Source organism: Pararge aegeria, chromosome 27 (genome assembly GCF_905163445.1).
Source record: "Pararge aegeria chromosome 27, ilParAegt1.1, whole genome shotgun sequence".
NCBI lineage: Eukaryota > Metazoa > Arthropoda > Insecta > Lepidoptera > Nymphalidae > Pararge > Pararge aegeria.
Genome location: NC_053206.1, coordinates 6,155,928 through 6,176,373, shown reverse-complemented (window position 1 = coordinate 6,176,373; position 20,446 = coordinate 6,155,928). Strand labels below are relative to the sequence as shown.

Genomic DNA, 20,446 nt, shown 5'->3' with positions numbered 1-20,446 from the left:
ATATAATGTACTTTAGTATATAATGAACTTAAGTATATAATGTATTTAAGTAGATAATGTACTTTAGTATATAATGTACTTAAGTATATAATGTATTTAAGTATATAGTATATAGTATTAGTATATAGTATATAAAGTATATAATTAATTTAAGTAAATAATGTACTTTAGTATATAATGTACTTTAGTATATAATGTACTTTAGTATATAATGTACTTAAGTATATAATGTACTTAAGTATATAATGAACTTAAGTATATAATGTACTTTAGTATATAATATACTTAAGTATATAATGTATTTTAGTATATAATCTACTTAAGTATATAATGTTCTTTAGTATATAATGTATTTAAGTATATTATGTATTTAAGTCTATAATATACTTAAGTATATAAAGTATATAATGTACTTAAGTTAATAATGTATTAAGTATATAATGTACTTAAGTATATAATCTACTTAAGTATATAATGTACTTAAGTATGTTATGTATTTTAGTATATAATCTACTTAAGTATATAATGTACTTAAGTATGTTATGTACTTAAGTATATAATGTACTTTAGTATATAATGTACTTAAGTAAATAATGTACTTAAGTATATAATGTACTTTAGTATATAATGTTCTTAGGTATATAATGTATTTAAGTATATAGTATATAGTATATAAAGTATATAATTTATTTAAGTATATAATTAACTTTAGTATATAATGTACTTAAGTATATAATGAACTTAAGTATATAATGTACTTTAGTATATAATGTATTTTAGTATATAATGTACTTAAGTAAATAATGTACTTAAGTATATTATGTATTTTAGTATATAATCTACTTAAGTATATAATGTACTTAAGTATGTTATGTACTTTAGTATATAATTTACTTAAGTATGTTATGTACTTTAGTATATAATGTACTTAAGTATATAATGTACTTTAGTATATAATGTACTTAAGTATATAATGAACTTACGTATATAATGTACTTTAGTATATAATGAACTTAAGTATATAATGTATTTAAGTAGATAATGTACTTTAGTATATAATGTACTTAAGTATATAATGTATTTAAGTATATAGTATATAGTATATAAAGTATATAATTATTTTAAGTAAATAATGTATTTTAGTATATAATGTACTTAAGTATATAATGTATTTTAGTATATAATCTACTTAAGTATATAATGTTCTTTAGTATATAATGTATTTAAGTATATTATGTATTTAAGTCTATAATATACTTATGTATATAAAGTATATAATGTACTTAAGTTAATAATGTATTAAGTATATAATGTACTTTAGTATATAATGTACTTAGGTATATAATGTATTTAAGTATATAGTATATAGTATATAAAGTATATAATTAATTTAAGTATATAATTAACTTTAGTATATAATGTACTTTAGTATATAATGTACTTTAGTATATAATGTACTTAAGTATATAATGTACTTAAGTATATAATGTACTTTAGTATATAAAGTACTTTAGTATATAATGTACTTAAGTATATAATGTACTTTAGTATATAATGTACTTAAGTATATAATGTATTTAAGTAGATAATGTACTTAAGTATATAATGTACATAAGTATATAATGTACTTAAGTAAATAATGTACTTTAGTATATAAAGTACTTTAGTATATAATGTACTTAAGTATATAATGTACTTTAGTATATAATGTACTTAAGTATATAATAATAGTAATGTACTTAAGTAGATAATGTACTTAAGTATATAATGTACATAAGTATATAATGTATTTAAGTATATTATGTATTTTAGTATATAATCTACTTAAGTATATAATGTACTTAAGTATGTAATGTACTTTAGTATATAATGTACTTAAGTATATAATGTACTTTAGTATATAATGTACTTAAGTATATAATGAACTTAAGTATATAATGTACTTTAGTATATAATGAACTTTAATATATAATGTATTTTAGTATATAATGTACTTAAGTATATAATGTACTTAAGTATGTAATGTACTTAAGTATATAATGTACTTAAGTATATAATGTACTTTAGTATATAATGTACTTAAGTATTTAATGTACTGAAGTAAATAATGTACTTCTGAACATTACTCATCTCTGTTACGGCACTTAGGAAAGTTTCTTCCAAGTTCTTTCCGTTATCATTTGTAACAGTTAGTACATTTTTTAAATTTCTGTTAGTAGATGCCATTAGTCTTTTTCTTACTTTCTTTATTTTACAGTCGAGATTTAATTTGCAACGTATCATTCTGTGGTCAGTATTAAAATTAAGATTTTGTATTATGTCAAAACTACTTATGTAATAAGATTTATTAGTTATAATGTAGTCTATTTCATTAAAGTATTTATGTCCAGGTGAATTCCAAGTCCATTTCTGATGAGGTTTCCGATATTATAGTAGATAAAAATTATCGGTTGATTTTTATATTACAATATTAATATAATTATAATATCCATTATTATAAACGCTTTCGCAATCTATAAAAATAATCTTTATCACAATTTTACACAATATTATTAGAGACTGTTTTTACAATAAAATGAAAAAACAAAAGCAGACAAAAATTACAGATTACTTACAGTAAAAAATACACTTGTATGTGTTATAATGTGCTGATTACGTGCAATTTTGATTTTGATTTAATATGCATGTATACATATGTACATAATTACTATGTTTCTGTATTAAAATACTTAAGTTTACTACTTAATTCTACAATAAACTCCCAATTGACATCTTGGAGATGTCTCTTAAAAAGTTCAAAGCTTGTATTAAACGTAAGCTTTTAGAAAAGTCCTATTATAATATAAAGGACTACTTAATCGATAAAAAAGCTTGGGTGTAAATTATTGCTCTAACCAGGTTGCTATTCTAATAATTTTAAATAACATTGTGAGATGGTGATAACAAAAAAAAACACCCGGTTAAGTTTGTGGGCTTCTTCTTAGACCAGGACGCGTTTGGAACCCTCGTAGCTTTAGTTTTAAGTTTACGAATGTGGTTATCGCCATCATCTCACTACCGTGTAATTCTTATGTACGCATCAAAAGTGCCACCTATGGGCCTACTTGAATAAAGATATTTTTGACTTGTAAGTACATACGTATGCACATATTTACATATGTATGTACTTAAAGTCAAAGTCAAAGTCCGCTTATAATGACATGTTTGTCAATTCCTTTTGATGTCATTATAAGCTGACTCTACTGTAATAGGTTTAGTGAAAACGGGTAAAATTTGAAATTTGAAATTTATTTATTTATTTGCCCACAAAATCGCTTACAATTATAATACAAAAATATATCCTAATAAAATGGCATGTGGACAAATAGGGTTCCACCTCAGCACGAAGCCGCAGCGAGCTGCAGCGCTGGTTTTCAGGGGGACCATGTGTGCTCACAGACGTGTTTGCGACTACATCATCCATGCCACAGTCTATACAAAATAAAAATAAAATTAAAAATAAAACATGGTGCGGAATATAAAATTTACAGATCTAAACCAAGAAGCCTACCACAGGCAGTGTCCATGGAAACGCTAGATACTTCGTCTGTACATACGCCAGAAACAAATTACAGCCCTGCTACTATAGTGTTTTTCACACACAAACACATACGGAAAAAAACGGAAAAAAAAACTGATTCAAAGAAAAGCCTCATTAATGTCGATTTAAGAACTATAAATTTTTTGTTGCTGTAGCAAATTAGGGTATTATTATCCCCGCTGTAAGATTGCTAAACTGCGGCATTTCTAAAAGCAATTCACCTTTTATAGCTCTATGCGTTCGGTTTTCAATTTACGAAGTTTTTAATAATAAAAAAATAATGGCAAACTATTTGAATAATATATCCGCCATGTTGTATGGGTGCATACATTTAATATTGTGCTTGAATATCGTGCAAGGAGTCCTCTGGAATAATGGCATTGTTCATTATGCAATAAACAGTAAGGACTATGGTAAGTTTTTTTTTTTTTTTTATTGACGGCCCAAGATACAATGATGATAATGAAAAGGTTGCTCAGAAGCATCCGGCTCCGCTTTCAGCTCTTACAAGATAAAAAAATGAATGTTAAAATGTAAAATGTAAGTTGTTGATGTTGGAAAAGAGCAACTGCTGAGTTTCTTGCCAGCTTCTTCTCGGTAGAATCTGCCTTCCGAACCGGTGGTAGAGTCACTACAAACCGACCGACTTGACGTTTCAAAAGTGCTTATTGGCTACTTGAAATAAATGAATTTTGAATTTTGAATTGAAGAGGATGGCTCACGGGACAGAGCAACACTTCTCAAGGCATGTTAAGCCTTTATCATCATCACATCGACCCATTACCGGCCCATTATAGAGCACGGGTCTCCTCCCAAAGAAGGGGTTAAGGCCGTAGTCCACCACTCTGGCCCAGTGCGGATTGGTGGACTCCACACACCTTTGAGAACATTATGGAGAACTCTCAGGCATGCAGGTTTCCTCACGATGTTTTCCTTCACCGTTGAAGCAAGTGTTACAGTAAATCTATAAAGTGGGTAAATATAGTTCGTGAACATTGGTTTTTAATCAAATTTGTAAAAATCTTAATCAATTTAATAAAATATCTGGCCAATATGAATTTATAGTTATCAAAAGTTTAATTTATTTACGGAGTTTATAAATTTACTGTAACATATTACTTAAAAAATAAAATCTACGCGACATCAAAGGCGTCGGTAAGGCGGTAAGCTACGGCCGAAGCCTCTAACCAGACAAAAGGAAGTGTTCAAATCTAAGTATTATTACAGATGTGCATTCCCAAGACATAATAGTGTCGACTCTATCACAAATACAAGAGAGTTTATGCATAAAATTCTTTAAAATAACGCAGGACTTCAACACAACGGCGAAAGATAAAATTCTGTACATAAACAATCCTAATAAGATGAAAACATGTTCGCTCAGTGTTTATGATTTTAGTAAGAATGTTGTGGTAAGTAAAGATTGTTTCTATACTAAACTAGTGTCGCGACTTCACCCGCATATAAGGCAACCTTAAAAGGTAGACATATGCTGTCGCGGACTTTTTTTAGAACTTTTAAACAAACAACTCTGTCATACATGATTTTATCGAAACTAACCGTTTACGCAGCGCACACTACGGAAGCCCTCAAAAGGTAAAAAAAACCCTCGATTCTGAAACATTCTTCATTGGACATATTCTTCTTTGATGCTATGCTCCTATTGGCCTAAGCGTGATGATATACCTATATCCAACACTGAAATATATTTTTTCGAATCGGACCAGTAGTTTCTGAGATCATCGCGTTCAAGTAAACAAACACATACACTCTTCAGTTTTATATAAGACTAGCTGTTGCCCACGACTTCATCTGCGTTTGATTTTGTTTTTTGATGTGGCATTAAATTTAGTTGTAGATCTAAAAAAAATTAAAGTATTCAGTATCGCTATGTCTTAAATGAGGGGTTTGCTGCTGTCCGCTGAGGAGTTTTGTCCTCTATCTCCAACCAAAGTTTTGGCAAAATTAACACACATATTATAACCTCTATAGTACAAAAGTAATTATTTAAATCGGTTATAATTTGTCGGAGTTATGGTGTAAAGTCGTCAAACACTTTCATCCCCTCTCCCAAAGGAACCGAGCTTAATGTTGGGATAAAAAGTATCCTATATTACTTCTAACACTTCCAAGAATATATGTACAAAGTTTCATGAGGATCGGTAAAGTAGTTTTTGCGTGAAAGCGTGACAAACAAACTTACATTGACATTTATAATATTAGTAGAGATAGAGATAGAGCTCTTGCATATTATGAAATTTGCTAAACCTCGAGCAAAGAATCTGTATGGTGTAATTTATATTTCTATAATCTCATTATTTGCTGGGAATCGAACCCACGGCCTAGGTCTCGAAAAGCAGGGCCACTGCGCCAATCGATTCCCACACACTTGAAAATGTTTGCAAAGTCAAATATTTCTTTATTCAAATAGGTACATAGATGCGTACATTACATGTAAAATATGACATAGGAGTGAGTTGATGGCGATAAATAAATTCGAAACTTAAAAATAAAGCTACGGGGGTTCCAGACGCGCCCTGTTCCAGAATTAGCCCACAACAAATTTAGCCGGTTGTTATTTTTTTTTTTCGTTATCATGGTGATAATTGTCATTTAAAAACTATTAAAGAAGCAACCTGGTCAGAGCAATAATTTACACCCTAGCGTTTTTATCGTTAACGTAGTCCTTAATACTATGATAGGACTTTTCTATAAGCTTACGTTTAATACAAACTTTGAACTTTTTCAGAGACATTTCCAAGATATAAAATTGTATGATGAACATGAATGTTTTTCAGTGTCCGGGTGTTTATATGTACATTCTAAGTATTTATGTATATTATTTTTAAAATATTCATCATTCAAGCTACGCTTACTTTGGGGTTAGGTGACGTGTGTATAGAAAAAAATTATGCGTCCTTCTCTTATAAATCTTAGCCCTACAGATCCTTGTTTACCATATGTCCGTCTTTCTTCTGTCCACAGGAGATGCCTATAGGCTACAAATGTTTGAATCAAAAGGACATCGCGAGGATTGTTGTCGAAATGCTACGAGCAAGCATTGATTCAAGTGGTAAGATGTGGCATTTTGACTTAGCTCAGCCTAGGGTAATAGAACCATGCATCAAATGTGTAAATAATTTTGCTATATTTGCTATAATGAAATTCTTATTGCAATGTTTCATACTGAAATCGGTGAAATCGGTCTTCTGTCAGGAACGGGTCGTCTTCGGCAGTGGATCTGGGATCTCAGATCGTAAGTGACGCCCAGCTTCTTATGCCCGTTTACACTAAACCTAGGAATCGCCTTAATCGGATGCCTAGTGATTTATGTGATTCCTAGAAGATGAAAAACCGTTTCATGAACTCTTATGTGATGTCTAACTACGTTAGGCGCGGTCTAAAGTTACGCTTTAAGGGATTCCTACACTGACACTTGACAAATTAAAAAAATATCAATTTGGTTTTTTTTAATAACCTTAAGTTCTTACGAAAAATTAAAAATATGAGAATATAAACACAAAATAACACACCTCGTGGCAAGAACCATAGACAAGTAAGGTTTTATAAGTTGCCTGGCAAAAATCGATTGGTAAAAGGTAAATATATGTCTACGAATCTTGGATTGGGCGCTATTTAACAAAACGGGACTATTTTTTAATAATTTTATTCAAATCTCACTGTCCCCGTTAATGAGAACAGATAACGGGGTCAACGAGACCATTTGTAATATTATTTTATTTTCCACTGTCCCCGTTAACGAGGTTGGATAACGGGGTCAACGGGACTATTTTATTTTTTTGTTTTTATTTCTCACAGTCTGTTTGTACTGACTCTACCACCGGGTTGGTAGGCAGATTCTTTCAAGAAGAAGCCGGCAAGAAACTCAGCAGTTGCTCTTTTCCATCATCAACGATTTACATTGTAACATTCATTTTTCTATCTTGTGAGAGATGAAAGAGGAGCCGCATCTGAAGAGTGTCGGCTGTAACTGAAATCCGTTCCGATCAAAACGCTTTGCAGTATTTGTATTTTACAGGCGCCGCAGTAAATAACGACTTAGATGACAGATTTGCGGGAAAGGTAAAAACTTTTGTTACATTAAGTTTAGACAACGACAAAAATTGCAACGCAAATGTCACAATAACTTTTCTACGACAGTTCACCCCTAAAGAATTTGGCCCCGTTAATGAAGATAGATAGCAACATTGCTTTACTATGTTACCTACTAGTTTTTGTAAGATCACTGTATAACGGGGTCAACGGGACTATTTTTTTATATTTATTTTCATTTCCAACTGTCCCCGTTAACGAGGACAGATAACGGGGTCAACGGGCCAATTTGTAATATTACAAAGCATTGATGTACTTCGTTACTATAGTCGTAAAAATTTAATAGGCCCGTTTTGACATTTGTCATCGCGACGTAACTAGTTATGGAACCATGAGACTCGGGACTCGATACTCACGATAAATCAATTCAAGTTTGTATCAGTACTTGATTGATATTATTATGCATTGTAAAGTGTTCGTTAATTCAAAGTATTCCTTTAACTTCACAACCAATACGCGTGACTGGCTGTTGATTATACGTCCACTTTTCAACATGTTGAAACAGAGTTAGTACTATATAACAACAAACACAAAAATCGAGTCAAATCACTATGTTTAAATTAATGTCCAAAATAGAAGAGCCATAGTTAACGTAATAGTAAACAATATATATCAAACTTAAACGAGCGCACAGTCAACTTTACAAGATGAGGAACGAAAAACTGCGCGGTGCGCACGGGGACGTTTCAGTCATGTGCCGCTTGGTCAGATACATCAACTCAGACTCATTATTTAGAACCCATTTTGAGAACCAAGCTCATTCTTTGCAGTAAAGATAACTACACAATATTTTATTTCGATATTCAGTAAAAAAATGGTTACAGCTCTAGTATAAAAAAAAAAGACTCAGAACGTAACTGTTTTCGGAACGTTTCGACAACAATTATAAATTGCATGCTACTATGAAGTAAGCGCAAAAAGAATACACGCGATATATTCTTTCATATTATTTAACGTCCCAAAAAAATTTACGTATTTTTTAAAACACTGTATGTAATTGATTTTTATTTTATTGTTTCTTTCAGTTTCGTTCCAAGTTACATTCTATGGTCTTGCACAAATGTCAAAACGGGCCTATTACATTTTTACGACTATAGTATTTTAAGTACACCGGATAACGCTAACGGGGACTACGGGACTATTTTTTAATCATTTTATTAAAATACCACTGTCCCCGTTAACGAGAAAACATTCAACAGGGGCGATGGGACTACATAATAAAAATCTTTTTACTGTTTACATTTTATCACTTTTTTCTGTGACTAGAATGTGTCTGTACTCTGTACCTAGATGTACGCGCTTTGTTTTCGAGCAATTAACACTAATTTCGATTCCAGACTTATTTAATTTAATACATTTCATGCAAATAAAAGTGACCGGCGTCTGACTTATTTTTAGAAGGATCTAATAAAATCATTAATACCTACGAAAGATAGAAACTTCATAAACTCTCACTACAAGTCGGAATGTGGACTGATAGCCCCTCCATTAGTGCCAACTGCACGAAGGCGTGTACAAGAAGACAACCTGGACACGTCGCAACCCAGTCATGCCAACTTAAATTATTACAGAGACAAGCTGTGGCCTTTGGGCATAGTTTTGTACGGGGTAGCGGAGAAGTTGGGTAATTTTTTTTGTACATACATACCTTACAAATATCACATGCTTCGACGGTGAAGGAAAACATCGTGAGGAAACCTGCATGCCATAATGTTCTCAAGGGATGTGGAGTCCACCAATCCGCATTGGGCCAGCGTGGTGGACTACGGCCTTAACTCCTTCTCATGTTGGGACGAGATCCGTGCTCTGTAGTGGCCCGGTAATGAGTCGATATGATGATACCTTAAAAGCTGTTTGGCGAAGTAGGCAGCGACCCTGCTTTCTGAGTCCAAGGCCGTGGGTTCGATTCCCACAACTGGAAAATGTTTATGTGATGAACATTCATGTTTTTCATTGTGTGGGTTTTATCTATTTACTATAAGTATTTTTATTTATTCATTTATTTATACACTTTATTTGTACACCACAAATAGGGAAAAAAAACAATGACACAACAAAAATAAACTTAAAAAAAACCAAGATTATTATTATTAGATTATTATATATAAGAAAAGAAAAGAAAAGAAAAGAAAAGTGATAATGAAAATATGTGGATTAATTTCATAAAAATATTCATAAGCTATCTTAGTACCCTTAACACAAACCTGCCCGGCTATGTTAGCCCGCTACCATCTTAGACTGCAACATTACTTAAAACCAGGTGAGATTGCAGTCAAGGGCTAACCTGCAGTGGAATTAAAAAAAAACATCAATTGAATATTTCGGCTAGAAAAACTTGCGGGCTTTACCTACCATGTGTGGTGACCAGTGGCGAGCATAGAGGGTATGCGCAGGGTATGCAGATGATATAAAATGAAGGAAATCTCCAGTACGAGTTATAAAAAACATAAGGATATATTTTTTTTTTTATTTATACACTTATTTGTACACCACAAATAGGAAAAAAAAACAATGGACACAACAAAAATAACTTAAAAAGTAAGGATACAAAGGGCGGCCTTATCGCTTAGTAGCGATCTCTTCCAGGCAACCTTAAGATTAGGAAAACCAAGGGAAACCGATTGGTGGGGTGTATTATTATTTTATACATACTATATGAACAATTACGCACTAATACTTATCAAGATTACACACATAAAATACTAATAATAATAAATATAAGGATAGGCTTTGCAAGAGTTATAAAAAGCCTACCCTTAAGTTTTTATAACTAGTACTGGAGATTTTCTTTATTTTGTATCATCTCACACGGCCTGCCGATTGGCGCAGTGGGCAGCGACCCTGCTTTCTGAGTCAAGGCTGTGGGTTCGATTCCCACAAATGGAAAATATTTATGTGATGAACTTAAATGTATTTCAGTGTCCGGGTGTTTATATGTATACTAGCTGTTGCCCGCGACTTCGTCTGCGTTTGATTTTGTTTTTCGATGTGGCATTAAATTTAGTTGTAGATCTAAAAAAAATTAAAATATTCAGTATCGCTTAGCCTTAAATGAGGGGATTGCTGCTGTCCGCTGAGGAGTTCTCTCCTCTATCTCCAACCAAAGTTTGGGCAATATTAAACACATATTGTAACCTCTATAGTACGAAATTCTATGTTCTCTACTCTAAAGGACGGCGAGTTCTTTGCCATGTATGTGGCGAAAACCCGCCAGTCCTGGCGATGCTTCGGAGAACGCAGGAGGTTCGTCGGTGCATTTCTCAGCGTCAAGAGGACTGCTTGGTGGTCGGAAATGAGGTGATCATCCAGGACGTCGGTCGATGGCGCTGCGGCGAGGCCGCGCGTTACTGCAATATCGATGACGTCCGGCGTGTCTGCTGCACACTACAGATAGTGTGTCGGGACCTCTGGTCCGAGCACTTCGTAGCCGTGGCGGTCTGCATCGTTAAGGAGGCGTCTGCCATCCGGACGCACGGAGACGGAGTTCCATGCCGTGTGCTTCGCGAATTCACGAGTAGGCTGTAGATCTCCACCCCGTACGACGTCAGCAATTGAGGTACTGGCAGAAGCTGGTGGAGGATATTCCGACGTACCAAGACTGCTAAACCGCGATAAGCAGTCCCGATCGGCGAGGGGTGGTCCTCCCGAGAGACAAAGTATCCGGGAACCTTCAACTTGTCTACTGGTCTGAGGTGGGTCTCGTTGATCAGGCCGATGTCCAATCGAGAGAGTAGGTCCTTGAGAAGATGGGCTTTGTGCTTCGAAAGCCCATCGGCGTTCCAGAAGGCAATATGAAGCTCACCCAGTGCAGAGCTCCATAATGCAGGCCAGAATGAGCGGGACTGGTTCGCGCTGCTCCTGGATCGCCATCAGGACCTGGTTCAGGGCACTGATGACGCGGGTCGTCCTTGGGTCCAAAGGACCGCGGGCCGGCTGAGCTGCCGACTGCGGTACTCCCACTCGCTTCGCCTTCGGGGGCAGGGACCACGGTGGGCTCGGACGGTCCGGCTGGTTGCGCTGGAGGCTGCACCGTCGCGGAGGATGTCATGGTGAGAGGCGCCGTTGTGGGTGGCGCACTTTGTTTTCGCGCTTTGACCCGCTTGCCGCCGCGCTTGCGGCGTCGCTTGCGGCCCTGCTGCTGTCCTGGCTGGTTGGCAGCGGCCGTCAGCGAGCCGGGTGCGTCTGCTTCTCCTTGCAAAGTGACAGCAGTCGTGGCGCGCGCAACTGTAAAAGTGCGCGCAGTGGTGCCCGCTCGGCGGTTGCGGGCCTCCTTACGGAAGACCGCGCAGGCTGCATTATTCGCCGTGTGCGCCACACCACAGTTGGCGCACGTCGGCGGCTCCTCCAAGGGACGCGGGCAGTCCCGGGCTGGGTGACTTCCCCCACATCTCACAACTGCTGGCATCGATGGCATTGCGCGGGCCCCTTCCTGCCGCGCCATGCCTCGATAATTACGCCGGCATACAGAGGAGCTCGCGCACCTCGTTTATGCCTGGAGTGAGGTCCGACGTACGCTGCAGATGTGCGTACATCAAACAGCCCGGTCTGCCCTGGTCTGGGGGTCTGCTCCACAAGTGCCGGATCCGTGTCGGCCGACAGGCCGCGGATCGCCACCTTGAAGCTCCTCTCCGCTGGCAGTGAGTAGCAGAACCAGGAGATTCCGCTAACGCCCTCCAGCTGGGTCAGGAACCGCTGGATAAGGTGGAACTCCTGGTCCGACTTGGGTAGGAAACGAAGGTAGTCCTTCGGCTGGAAGGTGCATCAGCAGCGGTGGTCGGGATCGGGGTCGGTGTCGCGGTGAGCGGGCTTGCTACAAAAGAGTCTTCTCCCGCTCCGGTGGAGGGCCCAGCACCGTGGGCCTTGGTGGTGCGGGTGGCAAAGGTGGCCTGGCCGACCTCGAGCGCGGCAGCAGTGTTCCGCACGAACACTCTGCGCCGTAATGCGCGCGGACGGGTAGCACGCCGCTGCGGTAGCGGCGGCGGGTTAGGCGCCGGTGGCGGCATGATCGGAGCGCGAGGCTCAATGCGGAACGCGGCGGTGCGAAGCGCAAGGCGCTCGACGCGGAAACGGGGGGAGGAGGGGGCAAAGCGCGGGGGGCTCGACGCAGAACACGGTACGCGGTACGCGGGACGCGGTGCGTATTGCAGGGCGGAGCTGCCTAGGCGCGGTCCGAGCAGCGGTGTCGGCACGCCAACCAAGGTCCCTTGGTCTTGCCGCTAGTGGCAGACCGGGAACCTAATCGGAGAGGAGAGGCGTGTAGTTCCGAACTCCGCCGCTGGTCGCTTTGAGTTCGGTAGGCAGTCGTGCGAAACCGAACTATGACGGACCCGAGCGCCGGTGCATGCGTGTGCACTCGACGGCAGCCAAGTACGTCTACAGTCAACGAAAGAGGAGTTTGCCATTTTATGCAATTCTACTTCTTTATGCTTACCCTGGTCCGAATTCCTGTGCACCCCACTGGTCACCCCACCTCTTACCGCGGGTGTCGTACGAGGAGACTGAGGGAATATAACGGAGAGCGGACAGCACCGTCGTCTGTGCAACTACTACCTAATGCGGTCAACAACCCGTCTGCCCAGCGTGATTACGGGCAAACCCCCCAGCAATAGGTTATAGGTTATTAAGGAATGTGACTGCAATAATTTGAACATTAGAAGCAAAATTACCTCGGGCGAAGAAATGTGAAATTTGAAGGGGAAATTTGAACTCTACAATAAATTACCCACGGAAGTGAAAAATGCGAAGTCGTTTACAATTTTCAAACGCAACCTAAAAAATCGCATACTATCTCAGTTGTAATGTTGTAATACCGCTTATGACACTATGGCAACGACTTCGCATTTCGCAACATACGGTTATCGAAGTTTCTGAGGGTAGGTCTTTAATAATTTATATGTATACCTTAATAATAAGTTAAATATGATTGCTTATCAAATAATATAAGTTCAATATGATTTCTCTGTAAGTGAATATATAAATTATTCTTTTAAGAGAAATAAATGATTCTTTAACCTGAAATTAAACTTGCATTGCAATATACTAGACTACATAAAATAAGTAATTCATTTAAAGGAAATTGTATACAATTTTACAATAAATTACCAGTTGATATCTTGGAGATGTCTCTGAAAAAGTTCAAAGTTTGTATTAAACGTAAGCTTATAGAAAAGTCCTATTATAGTATTAAGGATTACGTCAACGATAAAAATGCTTGGGTTTACATTATTGCTCTAACCATGTTGCTTCTTAAATAGTTTTTAAATGACAATGTGAGATGGTGATAACGAAAAAAAGACCAGGCGGCGTTTGGAACCCTCGTAGCTTTAGTTTTAAGTTGACAAATTTATTTATCGCTATCAACTCTCTCCTATGTCACATTTTACATGTTATGGACGCATCAAAAGTGCCAGCTATGTGCCTATTTGAATAAAGAAATATTTGACTTTGACTTTGACTTTGGAATTCAAGAGCATACTTTTACAGCTAACACTCAAGATTTCAAAGCTCTAAGACACGCAATGACAACAATAGAGCTTTCAACGTGTGTAGTATTCCAAGAAGTCGTATTAGATGACGTTTTGTTACCAAAAAGCTATATATGGTTCGACGGAATAGGTGAAGAAATGCCGAGGTTTGGATTCGTTGCAGGCAAGCAGGTAAAATTGCATTGATTCAATATGTTACTATTATTATATCAACCTATTACCGGGCCATTACAGAGCACGGTTCTCCTCCTAAAATGAGAAAGCATTAAAGCCGTAGTCCACCACGCTGGCCAAGTGCGGATTGGTGGACTTCACACAACTTTTAGACATTATGAAGAACTCTCAGGTATGCGTGTTTTGACGGCCGATTGGCGCAGTGGGCAGCGACCCTGCTTTCTCAGTCAAAGGCCGTGGGTTCGATTCCGACAACTGGACAATATTTGTGTGATGAACATGAATGTTTTTCAGTGGCTGGGTGTTTATCTATATATTATAAGTATTTATGTATAATATTATTCATCAGTTATCTTAGTACCCATGTGTTATGGGTACTAAGCTACGATTACTTTGGGACTAGATGGCGATGTGTGTATTGTCGTAGTATATTTATTTATCTATTATTTATCTATGCAGGTTTCCTTACGATGTTTTCCTTCACCGTTGAAGCAAGTGATATTGTAATTGCTTAGAACGCACATAACTTAGAAATGTTAGAGATGCGTGCTGGGATTCGAACTCGCCTCCCGAAAGTGAAGTCGAAGTCCTACCCACTGAGCTATCACCGCTTCCGCGTAATCTCACAGAAATAGTAACAAGCTAACTGCATTACGCTCGACGATTACGTCCTCTAACATGAATTAATCTGCTTGGTCCGAAAAACCATACTAAAATAATAAATGCGAGTTTGCTTGTCCTTCCTCCACGCCCTAACAGAGCAACGAATGAACGTTTTTATTTGCATAGAGTTAGTTGGAAGGACGGAGTAGCAAAAGCTATTTTTTATAGGATTTTATAGCAAAGGAAAAGAAACGGTTTTGTAAAAAACCGTAAATACGCGGGGACATCTGGTATTTAATTAACTCCCGACGCAAAACGACAAGTTGTTATAAGTTTGACATGTCTGTGTTTGTAACTGTCGGTGACATCGTAGCGCACAATCGGATGAAACGATTTTATATTGTTTTTTTTCCGAACGCTGATTAGTCGAGAGTGTTCTGACCCATTTTTATCAAACTGTCCAAGATGGCCGCCATTAAAAATGGCGAATTAAATTTTTGTGAAAGAGCTTAACATTAGTTAAACCCTAGCCTAACGTATATCATATTGTTTTTAAAATGTTAAATTCAAAATTATGTATCACAGATTTGAGAAAATACAGAACCCTCATTCAGCCATTATTGCTTGCAGTGCAAAAACAGAGAAAACGCCCGGCGCAGTTCTCACCTAACACCCGCGGAATGTTGCTAGCTCACTAACTTTTTCAAACTTAAAAATATCTTTATTCAAGTAGGGGCCCACTATAGGTGGCACTTTTGATGCGTACATAAGAATTACACGGTAGTGAGATGATGACGATAACCACATTCGTTAACTTAAAACTAAAGCTACGAAGGTTCCAAACGCGTCCTTGTCTAAGAAGAAGCCCACAACAAACATAGCCGGGTGTTATTTTTTTGTTATCACCATCTCGCAATTTCATTTAAAATTATAACAAGAGCAACCTGGTTAGAGAAATAATCCACACCCAAGGTTTTTTATTGATTACGTAGTCCTTTTTATACTATAATAGGGCTATTCTATAAGCTTACGTTTAATACAAACTTTGAACTTTTTAAGAGACATCTCCAAGATGTCAATGGGGTAGATTATTGTAGAATTGTATGCAATTTCCTTTAAACGAATTATGAATTTTATGTAACCTAGTATATTGCACTGTAAATTTGTTCTTAGCCCATTTTCCCAATTTTATTTTTAGCGTTTGGAACATTAGTGGTAAAATAATTTCTGTCAACTGCTTAATGAAATGACGTGACTAACTTCCTGTCCGAGAAACACTACTAAAGTGGAGTGGTTCTTGATGCTTCAATATAAGTCTTATACAAGGGTTCTGAATGTTTTTAATTCTATGTGTATTCGTTACCTTTTCCGATCAGTGCTAGATCATTCGATTGCAGACAATAAAGCTGTCTTCAATGATCACTGGGACTCCAGGTCACACCGCGCATACCATAAACAACCTCTTGAGGATACTGGCAATACCAATGATGTCAAACCGATACGACCGTGATAATTACGTCGTTATAAACTGGAGCAACGTTGATATGGGTAAGAACCATACTGAATTCAATATGGCGGCGGGGCGACGCCATTTTAAAATGTCAAAATGCGCACAGCAGCAGCCGGGCTTTTTAATATTTACGATAAAAGAATAAATAATATTGAAGGCGTTTGTTCTAGGTAAAGAACAATATCTAGAAAGGTATCCAGAAGAAGCATGGATCGTACAGTTGCCGTATGACTTCGGAAGCGTCACTCATGCCCCCGCCAACTATATGTGCGGCAACTGCGACCTTGGGGGCGCCACTGTGCAGCCTATACAGGTATAATACAGCTACTATGTAACCTATAACTATGGAGTGTAGAGGTAAGGAGAGTCATCTTATATGGGAGAAAAGTTGAAAAAGTGTCCAGTTGTTGCGCTAAATAACAGTTCAAAAATCCTCCACAATGGCGCTGGTGGATGCACAGGGTATGGTATGAATGTAGCAATCGTAGATGAATTGAAGTATGCCGAGTTAAAAAATTTAATGTCATTATCGACTAAAGTAGTTAATTATTGAGAATTTCAACAACTTACGTTCTACAAAATATTGTGGTAAATATAACCTTACTTCCTTGTATCTCCATACTTCCTTGTTTATTTTTCAAGCCTACTCTAACAATATTTATATTTGGCGCTTCTTTTAAGAGTTACCCTGATGCAAATGTGGCGCCATCCTAGTTTAATACATTTTGACGACACTTTTTCAAATACACAGATGACTCTCCTTACCTCTACCCTCCATACCTATAACAAACTAAAAGCGGGTAAGACCCTTTATATATATATATTATATATATATATATATATATATATATATATATATATATATATATACATGTATGTATATTTAATATATATATATATATATGATTATTGATGATAAGTGGTTCACTGTGGTTTGTTGCGGTGATCTTCCCATTATCTAATAACAACATTCAACAGATCTTCAAATACTACATGACATTGACATTAATCAATGTCATTTAGTATTTGATCTTTATTATTCAAAATCCGCGCGCAAAGTAGTTAGACCAATAGCGTGGATAAGTTATTCGAAATTAGAATGTATGTACTTATTTATTGTAAATAAAAAAACGCTAAACGATAGAAGTAATATTCCTTTGGCAAGATAAAAAAAATTAAACTCAAAAATTTCATCTTTCACCTTATTCTACGTTTGCAGAAAAAGGTATTTAATACATTGAAAGTTTTATTTTGACACAATATCAGTTAGTTAAATAAAGTTTATTTAAATATCACAAAAAACATATTCTATTTAATTAAAGAAATGGACATAATAAACATAAACAAATTTGGAATACTAAGACTCATTAACGGACAACCAACATTAAAATTTGATATTTATATACAATTGATCACCTGAATGCGCCCGCAGACTTTGACAATTGAAAGTGTACACTGTCAAACCTTATAGCGGACTTCAGGGTGTCGGTTTTTTGTGACGCATCGTAAAAATTTACTCTCATCATTTTTACCTAACGCGCCAAAAGAAGTATAACTTCAACAATGAAACGTTAAGAAACGCCGTGCGTTTCTTTTTTTAACACCGATTTTGTTTTTGCATCTAGCACTTTCAACAGCTGTAGAGAGATCGTCTCTATCTTACGATTCTCTTTTCGAATCGAGTTGTCAAATCATACTTAGAAAACATCGCTTGCTTGGTATTTAATATAAGAACTTATAACATAAACTCTGTGCGAGTAAACTCAGCGATCCTACAGGGTAACGAATGAGTGGATCGTGAGGAATCAAAGAAAGTACTAGTCCGATTTGGCAGCGATTTTGTGTAATATACAGATTACAGATATTGTATTGTAGATATCTTAAGGCTGCAAAAGCTTGTTTACGTCATGAGCTTTTTTTTTCAGGATAAACTATGGCAACGCACTTTGTCTATGGGACATACCAAAGAGTTAAGCGAGTGGGACATAAAACTTGTGAATTTGTTGTACAGTAGTCAATGTAGTAAGAAATTACGGTAATAAAACATTTACTCCAATAAACTTTTTATTTCATTCAACTTCAAAATCGTAAATATAAATCGGTAAACTTTTTACGCATGGTGGCTATGGAGTCTGTATTGTGCAATGTTCTATGGTCATTAATTAAAATAGAAATGGTTACCACTGTGTTTTATTAAGAATTATTATGAAATTATTTATTTGTTTATTTAGCAAAGCACCCCGTGAAGACATTACAGTTGCCCAATTCGTCTCCCCGGGGCTATCAAAAGAATGTAACAAAATTAAGAATTAAAAAAAAATCATTAATAATAACCAAAAATTCAATAATAAAAAAAACTAAAAATTCAAATATATGATTAATATCTTAGATAACCTACTCTCTTATAACATTTTAATTTGCTTTTGGAGCTGAAGCGGGTAATTTTAATTATATTGTATAGGTTTAAAATAATTAGGTTAAAATAATTACGCTTTTACAACATGATTCCTAAGGAAATTCTTGACCTACCAATGCATACATTTAAAAAATGTGTAAAAACGCATCTAGTACAGCGAGGTTACTATACATTTGATGAATTCCTCAATGACAAGGTAGAATGGAAGCAGCCAGCCTCGCTCTCATCTCCCGCAAGATAGCAAAATGATTGTAAATGTTGATGTTGGAAAAGAGCAACTACTGAGTTTCTTGCCGGCTCTTCTCGGTAGAATCTGCTTTCCAAACCGGTGGTAGAGTCACACAAACATGCATACTTGACGTTTCAAAAGTGCTTATAAAGTAGGCCTACTTGAAATAAATGAATTTGAATTTGAATTTGAATTTTGAATTTGAATTTAGGAGGAAGTTGCATAATGCGGACGTTTTAGGTCAGATTAATATTTGTGCCCCGGACCGGTTCGTGTGACGCAGGCGCAGGCCGCCCCTGCTGGCGGTGCCGCGCGGACAAACCAACTTGCTCAACAAGGCGCCGCTGACGCGCGCGATTCGCACCCTAAACGACATAGCCATAGCTGAGAGAACGGATCTGTTTTGTTGTACTCTGACTGAACTCACAAAGGTTGCTTTGTGGTGCATTTGCTACTCTGATAAAGTTTAGTGTGTAGGTAGGCATCAGTATCTACGCTAGTGCATGAGGAAATTCCTGTAAACTAGTCGTAAGTTGGAAATAAATAAATAAATGTGGAAAAATCGACATTTTATGTTGACATTGTAGCTATGATAGTCTAGGTTTGGGCTCACTCTCAGATGGACAGAGTTTGCAACACTTATTTTTCGGAATTATATTTGAAATATTAGCAAATAATAAATATTATTAATTAATGTTTGATATATTAATGTCAAGGAAAACATTGTGAGGAAACTTGCATGCCTGAGAGTTTCTCATAATGTTCTCAATATACAGATTACAGATATTGTTATTTCTTAAGGCTGCTAAAGCTTGTTTACGTCATGAGCTTTGTTTTAGGATAAACTATTAGATAGGGGCAGGCGTTACTTTGGGGAAATCCTTAATTTGCTATACTCCGCGAACAGCAGGGGAATCTGTATGGTGTAATTTATAATTACTTCAATCCGTATACTCCACACCAAACAGATCCTCGGCAATGCACCCTCTACGCACGTTTCGCATTCACATTTCCAAACCGGAGCATCCTCAGGAGATGTGGACTTTATAATAAATAACTGTTAAGTTACTTAAGTTACTACTATGTTAAAATCATTTATACGGATTGAAGTAATTATAAATTACACCATACAGATTCTCCTGCTGTTCGCGGAGTATAGCAAATTAAGCTTCATTTTCATAATAAGGATAAACTATGGCAACTCACTTGGTGTGGTATGTCTATGGGACATACCAAAGAGTTAAGCAAGTCGGACATAAAACTTGCGAATATGTTGTACAGTAGTCAATGTTGTAAGAAAGTACAGTAATAAAACATCTACTCCAGTAAACTAAGT

The 20,446-nt window shown here is 36.5% G+C and overlaps 1 protein-coding gene across 1 annotated transcript; it reads left to right on the top strand.

The window, feature by feature from the left end:
* The first annotated feature begins 3,816 nt into the window (after positions 1 to 3,816).
* LOC120635639 (zinc metalloproteinase nas-4-like) lies at positions 3,817 to 18,511 on the top strand. Its single transcript, XM_039906678.1, has 9 exons — positions 3,817 to 3,993; positions 4,808 to 4,992; positions 6,566 to 6,653; positions 7,620 to 7,663; positions 9,092 to 9,317; positions 14,177 to 14,349; positions 16,353 to 16,503; positions 16,636 to 16,778; positions 18,391 to 18,511. Exons 1-9 carry the CDS (start codon positions 3,861 to 3,863, stop codon positions 18,502 to 18,504), a joined length of 1,257 nt encoding a protein of 418 aa, XP_039762612.1. The 5' UTR covers positions 3,817 to 3,860; the 3' UTR covers positions 18,505 to 18,511.
* Positions 18,512 to 20,446: the final 1,935 nt, after the last annotated feature.

Excerpts from the sequence above, each read along its gene's own strand:
- LOC120635639 (XM_039906678.1), top strand. The coding sequence starts at position 3,861 with ATGGCAAACTATTTGAATAATATATCCGCCATGTTGTATGGGTGCATA. Across the intron at positions 3,994-4,807 it reads AATAAACAGTAAGGACTATG|ATGTGCATTCCCAAGACATA; the intron begins GTAAGTTTTTTT and ends GTATTATTACAG. Across the intron at positions 9,318-14,176 it reads CGGGGTAGCGGAGAAGTTGG|CTAACACTCAAGATTTCAAA; the intron begins GTAATTTTTTTT and ends ATACTTTTACAG.